Consider the following 15,869-nt stretch of genomic DNA (forward strand, 5'->3'; position numbering starts at 1 on the left):
TGTGTACATTTGTGGAATGATCTCTTCATAATTATCTTTATTATTTTTAATCTTTAATCTTTTTTATTCCCTATCTGTAACGCTGTTACTAATTTGCTTGCTCATTCTGTGCCGCTTAAACTGATTGGTTTCAATGAAATCCAGCGAGACAGAGTATAACTAGAAGAAATCTGATTTATTACGACACAAATGAAACACAGAGCACAATTGTTAAATGTGTAGGTGCAATACCATGCTAAAATATGAAACATTGTACTGAGACCAAAATACAAATAGAAATATGAACAAACTAGAGTTTCAAAGCAATAATAGCTCTATGTCAGTATCCAGCTGTTTACCTCCCACACCCTCCACATGGTGTTGTTGGCACTGAGTGTACTGTACTAATCCCTCTTTATAATTAATGTCAGTATGAAAAGTATGACCTGTCAGGTCTGTATGGATATACCATTTAACTGCCACCAACAGTATGTGCTGTCAGACCCCAGCGTTGGGAATGAATGATGAAGTAAAAATACAGGCTCCTTCCTAACCGCTTGCTAAAACTTCTGGTGTGCTGACTCTGACGTTTCCTTTGACTGCCCCTATATCCCAGCCAGTGTAAAACCTTCAAGATATGAGCAGAATTGGTGTTTGCTCTAGGGATTCATATACATATATAAGTGAATGACACAAGTGTCTTTTGCTTTATTACCCAGGACTCATGGTGGGAGACATGCGACTTATGTGTTCAGTTCAAACAAATTACATTTATTGCCATTTAATCATTTAATAAGGGGTTTCAAAATCCTACGAAAAAAGAATAATAATCTGACCACTGTCGGAGTAAATCAGGAATCACTGTAATAGGAATACAGTTTAAAGGGTTAACAGATCAGCACAGTGTCTGTCAGGGTTTTATTTCCGGGCGGCAGTGCATTTGCGCGCAGCTGAGAGGAGTCAGGTCAATGATTGGTCAACCCTTCTTGACTCTAATCTTAATTAGTATTTGATCACCCCGAGGGTGAACGCAAGAGCTTCAGCTGCTACCAGTGCCCCATCCATTTTATTCTGTCCAAGTAGATATATGTTGCAGTGAGCATTTTCCATTTGGGCACTGGGTAGGAAGCATTGCCCATATAGCAGAAATACAAGGAAAATGACGTGTAAATCCACTAGGCTGGAGCACAGGGTTGATGGCTCGTTTCACTGGGCAAGGCTCTGGAATCAGTATGCTTGTTGCAAGTGTGTGTCCTCCGATGCCTTTTAATCTAAGGGAGGATTTCCCATCTCATATGGTCATTTTAACTTAATCTACAATTACCTGGCTCTTAAAAAACACCTTTTATGTGTGTTTCTAGACACAAAAAAAACAGCATTTATGTTGTATAGTTTACTGAGTAATGAAATAATACATTGTACAATGCTAAAATAATTGAAATGTTTCTTACTGATAATCACTGAATAAATTAAGATGCAATTTATGAAAATCTACAACAAATTAGTTGTCCTTTCTTTTCAATGAGGTCAAAAACAAACAATGAATGATGACTTCAGTTGTAAAGCTTAAATTAATTCTTTATCATAACAACAAATCTTGGAAGTTAGTCTAAATACTACAATATCACTGCCCTGTCCATGATTCGAATTTACAAGCAACAGGTCATTAATCCAGTTCTCTAATCATTGGTTCACATCTCCTCAGTACTATTGTCTCAGTGGTTCTCCATTTGGTCTGAACACAACAATAAATGTGTCACTGTAGCCATGCTTTAAATGGAGGTGCTCAATCTGTAAATACTTGGATAAACCGTTACAAAATTACAGTCACCCAAACTATGAAATTTTGTGTTTTGTGTACTACATTTGATGCATTGCTTGAACATCCACTATGCACGCTTCAGATCACATTGAATTGAATTCTTTTGGGAAATTCATAGAGCAGGGTTGTTTGACAATTAGTGACAGAAGGCAACAGAGATGGTCTTCAGTTGGTTCACCAAAAATCAAGCATGTTGAAATTTACTTCATCACTAATGCTTGCAGCTAGAGACTCAGTCATGCCACATTGCAGAGAAAAGTCAATGATATGTAATTGTATTCTGTGTCTCCTTATTCACAGGCTTTTGAAGACATTTATATAGAGCAAAGAAAAGTGATAAAAGTCGTGCTGGAATATGCGGACAAAATTTTCACCTATATCTTCATTCTGGAAATGGTCCTTAAGTGGATAGCCTACGGCTTCAAGAAGTATTTCACCAATTACTGGTGCTGGCTAGACTTTTTAATTGTGGATGTAAGTACATATTTTCTTCATATATATCGTCATGTTATTCATTCTTTTTTGGAAATGCTTATTTATATATTGAACTAGAGATGCTGCAGATTTAGAATGAAAGAAATTCATTTCCCTTGACATACATTTAACATAGCTTAAGGACAAGATGTACAAATGTGTAAACTAGGGGATGGTGAACTTGGCAAGACAATCTTTTCAGCCAAACATCATCTGATTTGTAATTTGAGGAAATGCACCATCAGTTCGAAATATCAAATCTGTTTGCTAATTGACGGGTTTCATTTGTCAGTTTCACTAAAGTCCCATAGCAGCCTTCAACAAGAAGAGCTGGACCTCACCCATTTAATTGTTCTTTCCTTTTGAAGTCCAAAAAGTCATCAGTGAAGGAAGAAGCACTTCAGGATGCAGAAAATACTTAATAAGAAACGCATTGAATTTAAAATAGCAATCATGTGGTATGAATAATGTGATGTTAAAAAAATATTTCTTAGCTGGGTTTATTGCAATGAATTGAAGCAATCAAAATGGATGTTTGTATTGAAGAAAGTGGAACTTACCATTCAGTGATTTTGATGGCATTGATAGCTGTTAATTGACATTTCAATCCACAGTGAGAAGTTTTATAAAGTAGCCCATTATTAAAGGTATAAATGACATTATTTCTGACAAATGTATATAAAGTTTATATAAATGTTTGATGATTAGTTTCCTTTATTCTACATTTCTCTGTAAACGATTTCATAATTTAATTGCATGTTTTAACAACATTGACACCTGTTGTTTCAACCATGAATTTCATTGATCAGATTGTACTTTTTCCAGATGAAATTTAAGTCTAAAGTGGTACCACATTTTAATTACATCCAATACGGTAATCTGTGGGTACAATGACCGGTGGTTTTGTGATCTACACAACACAGACACATTGTTGGTACTATGTCATCAGTGCAAGGAAAATAAGTTTATGATCCATTCACAGCCCTGAAGCTGCTCCACATGGTACTGATACTTAAAAGGGACATACAAAAGCACAAAGAACACATGTAATTTTTTTAAATCATATTCATGTAATTGCTGTTTTTCTAAGATGATGATATCCTAATCTGGAGCCTTTTGTATATTTCATACTAGCAAATATATCAATTACTTTTACAAGTTTAAGTTTACAAACGGTACACAAAGTTAATACATTTCAGTAACAGATACATCTTACCCTACATCTCTTCAGGGGAAACATAGACTTGGTGACAACAGTTTTTTTAAGAAACTGTTTCCATTGTTTACAAAGTTTATGTTGGCAGCATTTATATTTCTGTATACCATGACACTGTGGGGAAAACTTTCGAGTTTTGATAGGAAATAATTAATGTTCAGCTTCAGCACAAAAAAAATCTAAGAGCCAGGGTAAAGAGCAGCACCCCTGTGTCTAGGAAGTGCATCAGCCATGTCTTCTGGAGTTTGTCCTTTCGTGTGTGCTTCAATAACCATGCCTCCTTTGGCATGAATTCATGAGATTTTAGAAAGCTGATTGAAAATTGTGACTCATCTAATGAAAATGGGTACTCTACATGTGAAAATTAAAGTTATTCAATGAAAAATGCTACATATTATTACTTTCACTAAGTTGATAAGCCACAGGTTAGTCAAACATGACTGAATGTTACTGATAACTGTATGGCCTCTATAAATCTGAAACAGTGGTCAGGTTGCAATTGACATCCCCAATGCTGACTGACAGAATGTTGCTTCTTATGTAATTAATTACAGGACCTTTTCTTCTGGACAGAAAAGTATCACTGGTATTTGATAGGTGTAGAGATAGGACAAGATCCACTCTTCTAATTCCATAATTAAGTCAAATGAATAATTTTTATTATTATTGACATTAATTACATTAGTAATTGTAGTAGTAGTTGTAGTGTTTGTAGCGGTCATAGTAGTGGTAGTGTAATCCATTACCTTTATATGAGTAAAGTTAGTAAGGATTAGGGAGACTAAATAAGTAGATATACAGTGAGGCTGCAGAAAAGGTCCTTTCCAAAATGTGCTTTTTCCTATATGTACAGTTTAGGGTTCTATGTTAATGTTTGTTTCATTTGCCTTTATTGGCACACAATGTCTTTTGAGAACATTGCTGTGTTTGCACACATGAACAGATACTTGTGGGACAAGAAAAGAGGGAGTCAATATGATGATGTTCTTGTTGACACTTTTGAAAGCTCTCAATGATGTGTTTGAATGTGTCTAATAATAGCATGTGTAAGACCCAAAGGCCTCTTAGTGTTTAAGTACCACATCCCTATGGCAAAAAGATAACTAGCTTTTTTTACTGTATCTCTTAAAGTTCTTCTGCCTGTCATGTTCTGAAATGATTATAATAGTTTCACCCATTTTATCTTTCATACTTGGATGAATCAGAGAAGCAAATTGATTTGTGTTAGGATCTCAGTTATTGATTAAAGCAATAAAACCAAAAGAATATTTTAAAATATTCTAAAAGGAGCACACACGATTATTTAAACATTTAAATCATTTTAAATCTTTTAGCAAGTTATGGGCCTTTCCATGTTGTAACACACAATAATCATGGCGAGGACACTTAGTCAGGATTGGTAGTTAATTTTCTTTGTCTCACAGGGATTGATGTTCTGTAGGATTGGAAATGAGAGGTACTTTTAGAGGTGTGATCCCAAGAATTAAAAAAAAAAACATAGTTGGTTTTTTATTCTTGTCTGCATTTTTTATTCTAATGAACATTTTTTGTTTTTAATCTCCAGCCAAATTTGCATGCATTTATAAGCATGAAAGTATGCTATTCCATTATTATTACATAACTCTGAATTATAAATTACACCAGTGTTGTATTTATGGTACAAACAGTTATGATAATCAGGCCAATTTGAATAATTATGAATTATTTTACAGTACTAGTATTGATCAATGAAGGAATGTTGAATTAAACATAACAGCTACTCTAGAAATTGTTACCTTCACAACATGATCTTTCAACTCACATAGGTAACAAATACCATACATGCTTGTGCTAACTGGTAGATGACCACAGAATCCCCTAAGCTTTAGTAATGACTAGCCCTTTGCTGCCAAGCACCCAGTGCTGTAATAAAAATCACACTTTATGCATTTCCTGCTCATATCCGTCTGTGTTACACAGCACATTGCACTGGCTTGCAGGATGGGGCCATTGTTTTACAAAGAACTTCTTAATTCACATGCAGTTAGATAGGTCAAGAGAGAGACTTATTTTGCTGTCATTAAAACCTCATTCTCAAGTTTTCAATTTATTACTTGTTTGCAGAACACAAAACCACCTATCATGTTTACATCTTCCATGTAATAAATATGAAATACGTAAAAGAGCATAGAGTGCAGTAAGAGTTTTTTGTTTGTTGTATTTTATCCAAACATTATTCATTCGCACTACTGTGAGTTGTATGTTTTCAATCTTATAATTTAGATATGATTAAAGTATTTAAATAGTCAATATGCATCTGCCCACAGTTCAAATTAAGAATTTTACATAACTTACCTGAACGCCAGAACACCACCTCTTACCCATAATTCAACTTCAACAGTTCAGTTTTCTGTTGATATTGTAAGAGAATGGACTTTGCAGCATGGATACCATTAGAAGTAGTGGTGCAGCAGTGTAGCATAGTGGTTAAGGAGCAGGCCTCGTAACTGAATGGTTGCCGGTTCGGTCCCTGCTGGGACACTGGGGCTGTACCCTTGGGCAAGGTACTTAACCCACAATTGCCTCAGTAATTGTCCAGCTGTATAAATGGATAACATTGTAAAGAACTGTAACTTATGTAAGTTGCTTTGGATAAAAGTGTCTGCTAAATGAATAAATGTAAAGTATAATGAAATTGGCTCCTACAGTATAATAGTTAATTGCTTAAATTATTTATTCATGTAATTGGCCAGTTGGAATTTATGAGCGTCTTAATTAACTCAATTAGACAGTGGCCTAAAGGTGAGCAACTAAGTGAATATGATGAACTGTCTGAAGGAAACCCAGTTCAAGTCGGTTGGAAGGCTGTAATTGGGCTTCCATTCTTAAAAGGTAGCACATAGGACAAGTTGGATTACAGACACGTTAGAAATCCCCATTTGTTCCCCTGCTTCCCCGCTCCTGTCAATACTATTTATGTTTACAGAGCACATTTTCAGTTTGCGTTGCAACAGCTGGTTCAGTCAACAGAGAACATTTGGCTTTGACAAAGTATGGCATCATTGCATATCTGTAGTTGACCATGTGGCCACACATTTCTGTCAACATTTTACTCTTAAAGGTGTCTTAACTAGTTGACCCGTGTGATGCCATTTGCTGAGGCATAAAGCAGGAAAGGATTTAACAGCATAAATGTAATTTGATTTACACAGATCTCAGTGGTTGGCCTCTTGGCAAGTGCTGTCAGTTTTGACCAAATTTCCACCATGAGAGTCCTCAGGACCCTCAGGGCACTTCGGCCACTGCGAGCGGTGTCCCGGTTCGCTGGCTTGAGGGTAAGGCCTGCTCTCACCGCAATGTCTTGCCATTGGTCCTCAGCCACACACATTTAGGATTTATACGACATTTTTTTCTCCTCTTAATCAACATAACCTGCTCTTTCCTTCCACAGGTCCAGGGGGCACATCTAAGAATAATCTTTTCCAGGCTCTCGTGATGAGGGTATTTTTCTGAATTGTTTTCATGGTCAAAAATAGAGAAGTAATTTTTTTCTTATTCCTATGCTTAAATGCTAGAAAATCAAAGTCTGCCTTTGTATGAAGGTGCTCATATGACCAAGAAAAATACCCTCATGCTTGTTCCTTGGTGATGGTGATACACTTTGGTGTTACATCAGTTTACCTGTTGATGCTCTGCTCGACAGCCAGTAGGAGGGGAAGACCGTACTCCCTCCCGTGGCTTTAGAGGGAGCCCTTTGTTTTCTCTCCTTAACAGGAAGTGTGTTGACTTCTTATCTCGCCAGTCGTGGAACCAACCTAACAATCTTGGTTCTTGAATTTATGTCTCCATGTAGGTGTCTTTAATAAGCCTTATAGCTAACACACTTGGGTACTCGGACTTCGCAGCCATCAAATCACTTAGGACCCTCAGAGCACTCAGGCCGCTAAGAGCCTTGTCCAGATTTGAAGGCATGCGGGTAAGAGTTTCTCCTCTCTCACCCTCTCTGTCCCTCTCTCAAATTTTCTCTCACCCAGTGTCCCTATTTCTCCCTTCCTTTTCCTCACTCTTTCAAAACTGCATTACAATAAGAAGGATATTTTAAAGGATATGTATAAGATCACAGTGTTGTCAGGTGATAGTCATTTATGCCATGTGCATTACCAGAATCTGAAACACTTGGGAAAAGCTGATAACACAAGGCTACAAGATATAAATTTTGATAAAAACTGTCTCCAACCTTAAAAAAACAGTTTGTCAGATGGTGCTTGAAATGGTTTTCCAATCAGACTTTGGCTTATGTTACACAAATGCATTAAAAATCTATATTTTTTGCATAATTCTTGTTACTCCTCAAGTGTATATAGCCCTATCTACACTTTGGCTCTGACCACACCAAATTAGCAATGCAGAACTAATTTATGGCCAGGCTTTATCTTCATAACGATTTACATTTTACATTTACATTTATTTATTTAGCAGACGCTTTTATCCAAAGCGACTTACAAAAGTGAATACAGTAAGTACAGTTGGATATACAGTTGGATCAAGCTTGATTTAATCAACTTTTCAGCACCATGCCCTGATAAAAGCACATGATTCTGTTCATATTGAAGGGCTGACCTGCCTAAACCAGAGAAATTCCCACTGCTGTCTCAGTTTATTGACTTTCATACAGGAATCCTTAACTCTCCCTACCAGTATTAAAACTTCTAACTTTCCCCAGAACATGATGGCCATCTGACAGTGAAATTTGATTTTTATTTTCAGCACTGATAGATTCTCTTTATAGGGAAGAAGCACTGCATCTGCACAAATCCAAAGATAAGATCTCTGAGCAACACCTAGCAGTATTATGCACCTGCACTGTGTGCCATTGCAGGAGATGAGTGGATTCTCTTCTTGCAGTGGAACACCTTTATGGGAATGTAGCTGTGATGTAGAGCAGGACTGAACATCACCTTTTCCAAAACCCAATTCCATTGAGTATTAATGTTCATTTAATTGCAATTACATCTTTTTCAACACTGATTGCATCACCCTACATTTTTTTTTCAGCACTACTTATAGTAGTTACATGCATATCTACTACAATCATGCTCTTTTCATGTATAAACCTCTGGAATTCCATCTGGAATCTCTGTTTTCAAAGGCACATAACGGTACACTCTTCTGAGACCTTTTACTTCCACAGTTAATACATTTTATTCAATCAAAAACTATGGCCTGATTGGAACATAACCCAATGATTTCTCAAGGAGTGCTTAAAATTCACATTCTGCTCTCAAACCTGTAGCTTACTGGTGGAGGACCATGAGATATTCTCAAATATTCTTTCCTACGTCTACAATTAATATGAAATAAAAAAAATGCATAAATACGTGTGTTTCTCCATAAGCTGCTGAATGTCTGTTGGAACTGAGTTCCTCAATTAAAAATAACAAAGCACGGTTTCAGTAAATATAGTTTACATTCTCTCCAGATTTAAAGCTGAGGTCCAGTGCATGCCTGTTTTACCCTTTAAATGTGGCAAAGGGGCTCTGATGTTGCTCTGATGCTCTTTAAAATGGCTGCCTCCACTTTTGAGAGCAGAGCAGATTGAGGGAGTGGAAGGTGCTGAGATTTCTTTGAGATACAACTGCAGTGACAGAATGCCCAAGGCCCACAGGCGACACAATACCCAGAGTACCCGGAGTTACTGAATAATCAAACAGAGAGGCCCCATGTCAGCATAGCTGTGAGGTTTTACTGACTCCCTCATTCGAAGCAGCTCTCATTGAATTTGTAGAAGAAAACACCGTCAAAGTAGTCCAAGCCAGTCTTAGTGATGTCTGGTTAGTGAAAGTTACTCTTTATCATTATATGTCTTTCTTTGACAAATGCCTTTACGTGGGGTGATTTTTGTACAGCCGTGTGTATACAATAATGCTGAGTTGTCAGCTCAAAAATAGAAACTACTGAAAGTCTCCATACAAAAATATTTTTGACAATGGCTGAATCACAGAAATTCCTGCTATTATTTGCCATTGCCAGACAATAAACAAGGCTTCGTAGTTTAGGCAAAGGTCAGGGTTACAAAACAGTGTTTGTTTCACGTTAGGCCTCAGTTGATGGTGATGATGTCAGTCTGTGTTCTTCGACACCTTTGTTCATTGCATTCATGTGTTCAGAGTTATGTTCCAGTCATATCCTACCTCACCCACACACTGACTAACTGATGAGTGAAGATTTCTGTTAACACTAGCAGATTGTTTCACAGTACAGTGAAATAAAACCACAGTGCAGTCATGGTATATACCGTTTTATATTTACTTTGTGTTTTATATTCATAAATGCTATTTGAGTTTAATTAAAGGTTAATTATGTATTAGAATGCATACTGTATGCACATTTAACTGTCTGTAATACCAATATAATTACTACAGCAGGCAAGGAGTAAGAGGTTGACATGCTGTTTGTTTTGTTTTCGCGGCAACAGGTGGTGGTGAACGCCTTGATTGGCGCCATACCCTCCATCATGAACGTTCTGCTGGTCTGTCTCATCTTCTGGCTGATTTTCAGCATCATGGGAGTGAACCTCTTTGCGGGAAAGTTTGGCAGGTGTGTCAACAGAACCGGGTATGTGTACAACGCCAGCCTGATCAACAACAAGTCCGAGTGCGTGGCAATGAATGATACGCAGTTCTACTGGACCAAGGTGAAGGTCAACTTCGACAACGTGGGAGCTGGCTACCTTGCGCTCTTGCAAGTTGTGAGTTCAACATCTCTTTTTCCTGTGCGGTTTGAGCTTTTTTGTACTAATACATGTTGTTTTTTTTACTGCTCACATTTTTCAAAAGCCAAAATTGATCACCAACTAAGTAGAACTTTATTTTTAGTGGTGACATGCCCATTACAAAAAATTTTTGCTCTGCCAGACTCCTGGCATTCGCTCTCCAATGTAACTTAGTGGGTGCAGTAGCCTAGCAACAAGTCACTTAGCTCTGTTCCATCACCTTCTTCTGACTTCACTCAATACAAACCTTTCATTTGCATCTAGAAATAGTCTGCCCCCAGTCATTCACAAAAGCCTGTAATTACCGGTAACCAAGGCAAAAGGCCAACTGTTGTGATTTCTGTGGATAAGCACTTGCTTGTCTTAAAGTAATCCTCCTCTTTCATTCACTTTTTCCTTTTATACTATAAAAATAATTCATTGTGAGGAAGCCCATATATGCCATTTCCAGTCTTTATGTCAGAGAAGAGTTTTAATATTTTCTACATTCATCCATTGATTAATTTTGACATCCTTAGCATAATGGTCTACATTATACGAAAAATATGAAAATTACGTAAAACTTGAAAATCTTCTGTCTTCATTTTTCCCTGTTTGTCTTTTTCTTTATGACTGACTTTCATTGCCTGAGAAAATTTGAGAAAATCAGAGGACATTGTTAGCACTACAGTGCTATTCAGCCCGATGCAGATATCAATACACAGCTCTAGTTCCATTAATATAATCCTCTGGCGACTATAGACTCAAAATCTTTATTAGAATCTCCAAAAAATTAATTATTAGCAAAAAAGGTCATGTCTTCAGTAAAAATAATAGTCACATAAAATGCATACAGCGTAACACATTTTATGAATGTTTTTTTTTTTCTTTTCATTCTATCATTACTTACCAACTTACCAATACCATTACTTACCAATTCTTACCAACTCTGAATTCTCACAAGGCAAACTATTAAGTCAGTCAAACACCACTCTACAGTGAAGTATGTAATGTTTATATCCATTTTTAAAGAAACTGGATGTAATTTAGAAACAAATTCTGAATCTGTTTCTCATGTCTTAAGGCCACTTTTAAAGGCTGGATGGAAATCATGTATGCTGCTGTGGACTCACGTGCTGTAAGTACAGTGATGTGTGATTTCTTAACTCTGGAAAAATATCTTTATAAATATATGCATGTGAGGTGTAAGCTTATTAATACATTTAATCACATTTATTCTAATTTAATTGAAATTAGTTTATATTTTACAGAATATTTTTATAATGTGTTTAATAGATATTTTACAGAATTATTTTACAGAAGACTAAATATAATTTTTAAATAGCATATGAAATGCAAACAGAGACAGACAGACAGACAGACAGACAGACTCTTTGCATTACATATCGTATTTGTACTCTTTCTGGTGAATGAGACCAGGCATCCATTGATTACTACAAAGTAAAAGGTGTAAAAGGTGAATTTAATGTCTGATTTGCTGATGTGGATGATCTTTGTCCCCAATGAAATAGATGGAGGAGCAGCCCATCAAGGAAATCAACCTCTACATGTACCTGTACTTTGTGATCTTTATCATCTTTGGGTCATTCTTCACCTTGAATCTCTTCATTGGAGTGATCATTGACAATTTCAACCAGCAAAAAAGAAAGATAAGTATCCCAGTCATTCAGTGGAATTTTAAGCAATCTGTTATTTTTGTAGCTTAATTATTTAAAAAATGGAACAACTGGAACACATATGAAACATTTTAACTGCATTGCTCTATTGAACTCATGCTTCTCGTGCTACTTTTGCTGCCCAAAATAATGTTGAGGGATATTTTTGTACTTAGGTGGACAGGATATCTTCATGACAGAAGAGCAGAAAAAATATTACAATGCCATGAAGAAGCTTGGATCCAAAAAGCCCCAGAAACCTATTCCCAGGCCAGTGGTAGGTATAGATATAAGAGATATGTATGTCATTCTAACTGTCTGAAGGTTATTGATGTTTTGAAATCAATTCATATTCAGTGAGAAATATAATTTTGCTGTTAATGCTTAATTATTACATATTTGGCAAATAGTGATAATTTTACCAGGTGATGATTTCATCAATTCATGTTGCAACAGCCTTACTCCATTTCACAATAGGCTTGTTGTAGGTTTGAGCTGGAGCTGGAGATGATATATATGAGTTTTCCCATAAAGGCTAGCTACATTAAAAGAAACAATATTTTCCCATAATTAATTTCAAATAGGTAGGGAGTTCCACACTTGTGTTAGATAATGGTTGGATCCCACATTTGGATTGTGTTACACTGATTGTGTTCAAAAGTGTGTCTGTTAACAGCAATCTCTTTCCAACCGTCTAGAATCCTGTGCAGGGATTCTTCTTCGACTTGGTGTCAAAGCAAGCCTTTGACATCATCATCATGGTGCTCATCATCCTAAACATGATAACCATGATGGTGGAGACAGACGAGCAGCCGCGCAGCATGGAGTCCATCCTGAACAACATCAACCTAGCATTCATTGTCATCTTTTCAACTGAATGCCTCATCAAGATCACTGCCCTCCGTTGCTACTTCTTCACCATTGGCTGGAACATCTTTGACTTTGTGGTGGTAATCCTTTCCATTGTGGGTATGTAAAAAGCAGTTTTTCAAAACTTCATATGCAGACATCCTCTCTCATAAATCTGAAATCCTGAGGATTGTCGCTCTGATGATGCATTCAATGAACATCACACTGTAAGTCATTATTATTATTGTTGTTAACCAATACATAATTTCATCTTGGAGCTCTGTTACAGCTGATACGGTTTCCTTGACTGATATCACATTTAGCCGTCAATTTAAAAAGAAAAACTCTCCAAATACACCTAACTGACATCATTTATAATCAGTTGTATTTTACTTGTACTCATATAAGTAGCCTAAAGTATCTCTAGTAAGCTCTCAGCGAATATTTAATTTTCACCATGCTTTCTTCAGTTAGCACTCAGACTGAGTGAATTTGATTTCGCATTCAACATTTTTGGTTGCTGACATAGTAATTCTTTTCTTTGCAGGTATTGTTCTTGCAGACATTATAGAAAAATACTTTGTGTCGCCAACTCTGTTTCGAGTCATCCGACTTGCGAGGATAGGACGAGTCCTTCGACTTATACGTGGAGCCAAAGGAATCAGAACTTTACTCTTTGCCTTAATGATGTCCCTCCCTGCCTTGTTCAACATAGGCCTCCTGCTTTTTCTTGTGATGTTTATCTATGCCATCTTTGGCATGGCCAACTTTGCCTATGTGAAGAAACAGGGCGGGATTGATGACATGTTCAACTTTGAGACGTTTGGAAACAGCATGATCTGCCTCTTCCAGATCACCACATCAGCTGGGTGGGACAGCCTGCTGAGCCCCATCCTGAACAATTCCCCAGAGGAATGCAATCCCACAATCCCTCACACAGGCACCAGCGCTAGGGGGAACTGCGGGAACCCCTCCGTGGGCATCACATTCTTCGTGACCTACATCATAATATCATTTCTCATTGTTGTGAACATGTACATAGCCATCATCCTGGAGAACTTCAGTGTGGCCACAGAGGAGAGCACGGAGCCGCTGAGCGAGGACGACTTTGAGATGTTCTATGAGGTGTGGGAAAAGTTTGACCCGGAGGCCACCCAGTTCATTGAGTACTCCAAGCTGTCAGACTTTGCGGACACCCTGTCGGAGCCCCTGCGCATCGCCAAGCCTAACAAAATCAAGCTCATCTCCATGGACCTGCCCATGGTCAGCGGGGACAAAATTCACTGCCTGGATATTTTATTTGCTTTCACCAAAAGGGTCTTGGGAGAGTCGGGGGAGATGGATGCTCTAAAGCAGCAGATGGAGGAGAAGTTCATGATGGCCAACCCCTCTAAAATCTCCTACGAGCCCATCACCACCACGCTCCGACGCAAGCAAGAGGACGTGTCAGCTATCATCATCCAGAGGGCATACAGGAGACACCTGGTGCGGCGCCAGGTGAAGCAGGCCTCCTTCCTGTACCGTCAGATCAACATGGACGGTTCGCTTGAGGCAGATGATGCCCCAGAGAAGGAGGGGCTTATTGCATCCATGATCAAGGAGAACTATGGACCTGAGATGGAGATTATGGAGACGCTATCTTCCACATCCTCCCCGCCATCTTACGACAGCGTGACTAGGGCTACTAGTGACCTTTTCCAAGTTCTAATACCTGACTCCAGGAACACAGACCTGAGTGAACCCTTTCCTCCCCCTGACAGAGACCGGGAGACATTTCTGTAACACTGCTTAGGAAATTGCTATACTTTGTTTACCGAATGTAACATAGCTCAAACAACACTGACTCTGTCTTGATATACACGTGGTTGTGCATCAAAGCCACAAGGTTTCATAGGAATATATATATATATTTTTTGGTATAAGCTTTGTTGGAATACACAAAGGGAAAGTGTAAATCACATAGACGACGCTTTGACCCTGCTTACGTCAACTGTGCTTCACAATTATATGCATGAATGACCTGTGCAGGGTCACAACGATTATATCACTGATGTAATAATCTTTTATTAGAGTGAAAGGAATACATTTTATCAATATTTGAAAAATATGCCTGACTGTATGCATTCATTAAAGGTCTTACTTATATTGGTGTGATTCCTTATGAGAACGTACAGCATTTAAATTATAACAGAGATTACAGCAAAATTAATATAATTCTGGTAGGAAAGTATAAACACTTGTGTACATTATCAGTCTTTCATAGGAGTATGATTATTATAATATTTGATATTTTTCTATGTACAAACAATACCTTTCAACTGAAGTAGCTAGCGATGAAAGGGAATATTACCACACTGTAACATAATAATAAACTGACAAATTTAAACTTTTAAAATAAAAACACTGTACTATTAGCTATCTCTTGGCATCATTACACTTTGAGTTTACATGCAGGTTTATGCCTAATGTGTCCATTTCTCCGTCAGTAGTCTGCAGCAAAGCGTGACAGTGCTATAAGTAAGGTGAGCAAATGACAATCAAACGTCAATTATGTTTTTATGGTAAAAACCTGACAGGAGCAGACTTCTTCCCTAATATAAAAGAATAAAAAATAAAGGCCACTGCCAGCTTATGTCACAAATAACAGGCAGTGGGAGCAGAATAGTCAGGTTTGTTTATTTTCTTATTTATCTGTTTGACTGTTTTGCATGTATATTCTATACAGACGGTAGGCTTCAAGACCATTTTTAGAAGAAAAATGGCCGATTAAATACAGTTTCTACTTTGTCTTGCACACACCATGTTTAGCAATAATGTGGTAGAGTTTTAAGGATATATGATTTTTGTCAAAGAAAAAGTGTCAAATTCTGTGCTGCTTTGATTTGATCTCTGTGGAACGTCACTATTTTCACCATATCTTCATAACCAATACTCTCACTTCTGGTTTTAATGGTTAGATTTTGCAATTGTTCCACTTTTGTTTTCAAAGTCGTACCTGCGAGTCTGTTGAAGGGCTGTATTCAGTAGCAATAGCTCCAGAGTGTGCCTCGGCGCTCCCTGTCTTGTTTCTACAATATTTTGGAGGGTTTACTCAGTTGTTAATGGATGCCATAGATGGGGCTA

General features: G+C 37.5%; 1 protein-coding gene across 2 annotated transcripts in view; it reads left to right on the forward strand.

Annotated features, from left to right (window-relative positions):
• scn5lab (sodium channel, voltage gated, type V-like, alpha b) overlaps positions 1 to 14,528 on the forward strand; it is a 112,044-nt gene extending 97,516 nt beyond the window's left edge. For both annotated transcript variants that reach the window (XM_036522610.1, XM_036522609.1), the window contains 8 exons: positions 2,102 to 2,275; positions 7,324 to 7,446; positions 9,946 to 10,218; positions 11,306 to 11,359; positions 11,754 to 11,895; positions 12,074 to 12,174; positions 12,596 to 12,866; positions 13,294 to 14,528. In XM_036522610.1, coding sequence (XP_036378503.1) covers positions 2,102 to 2,275; positions 7,324 to 7,446; positions 9,946 to 10,218; positions 11,306 to 11,359; positions 11,754 to 11,895; positions 12,074 to 12,174; positions 12,596 to 12,866; positions 13,294 to 14,528 — 2,373 coding nt within the window. The remainder of the gene's footprint in view (positions 1 to 2,101; positions 2,276 to 7,323; positions 7,447 to 9,945; positions 10,219 to 11,305; positions 11,360 to 11,753; positions 11,896 to 12,073; positions 12,175 to 12,595; positions 12,867 to 13,293) is intronic.
• Positions 14,529 to 15,869: the final 1,341 nt, after the last annotated feature.

The sequence above is a fragment of the Megalops cyprinoides genome, chromosome 2, assembly GCF_013368585.1.
Source record: "Megalops cyprinoides isolate fMegCyp1 chromosome 2, fMegCyp1.pri, whole genome shotgun sequence".
NCBI lineage: Eukaryota > Metazoa > Chordata > Actinopteri > Elopiformes > Megalopidae > Megalops > Megalops cyprinoides.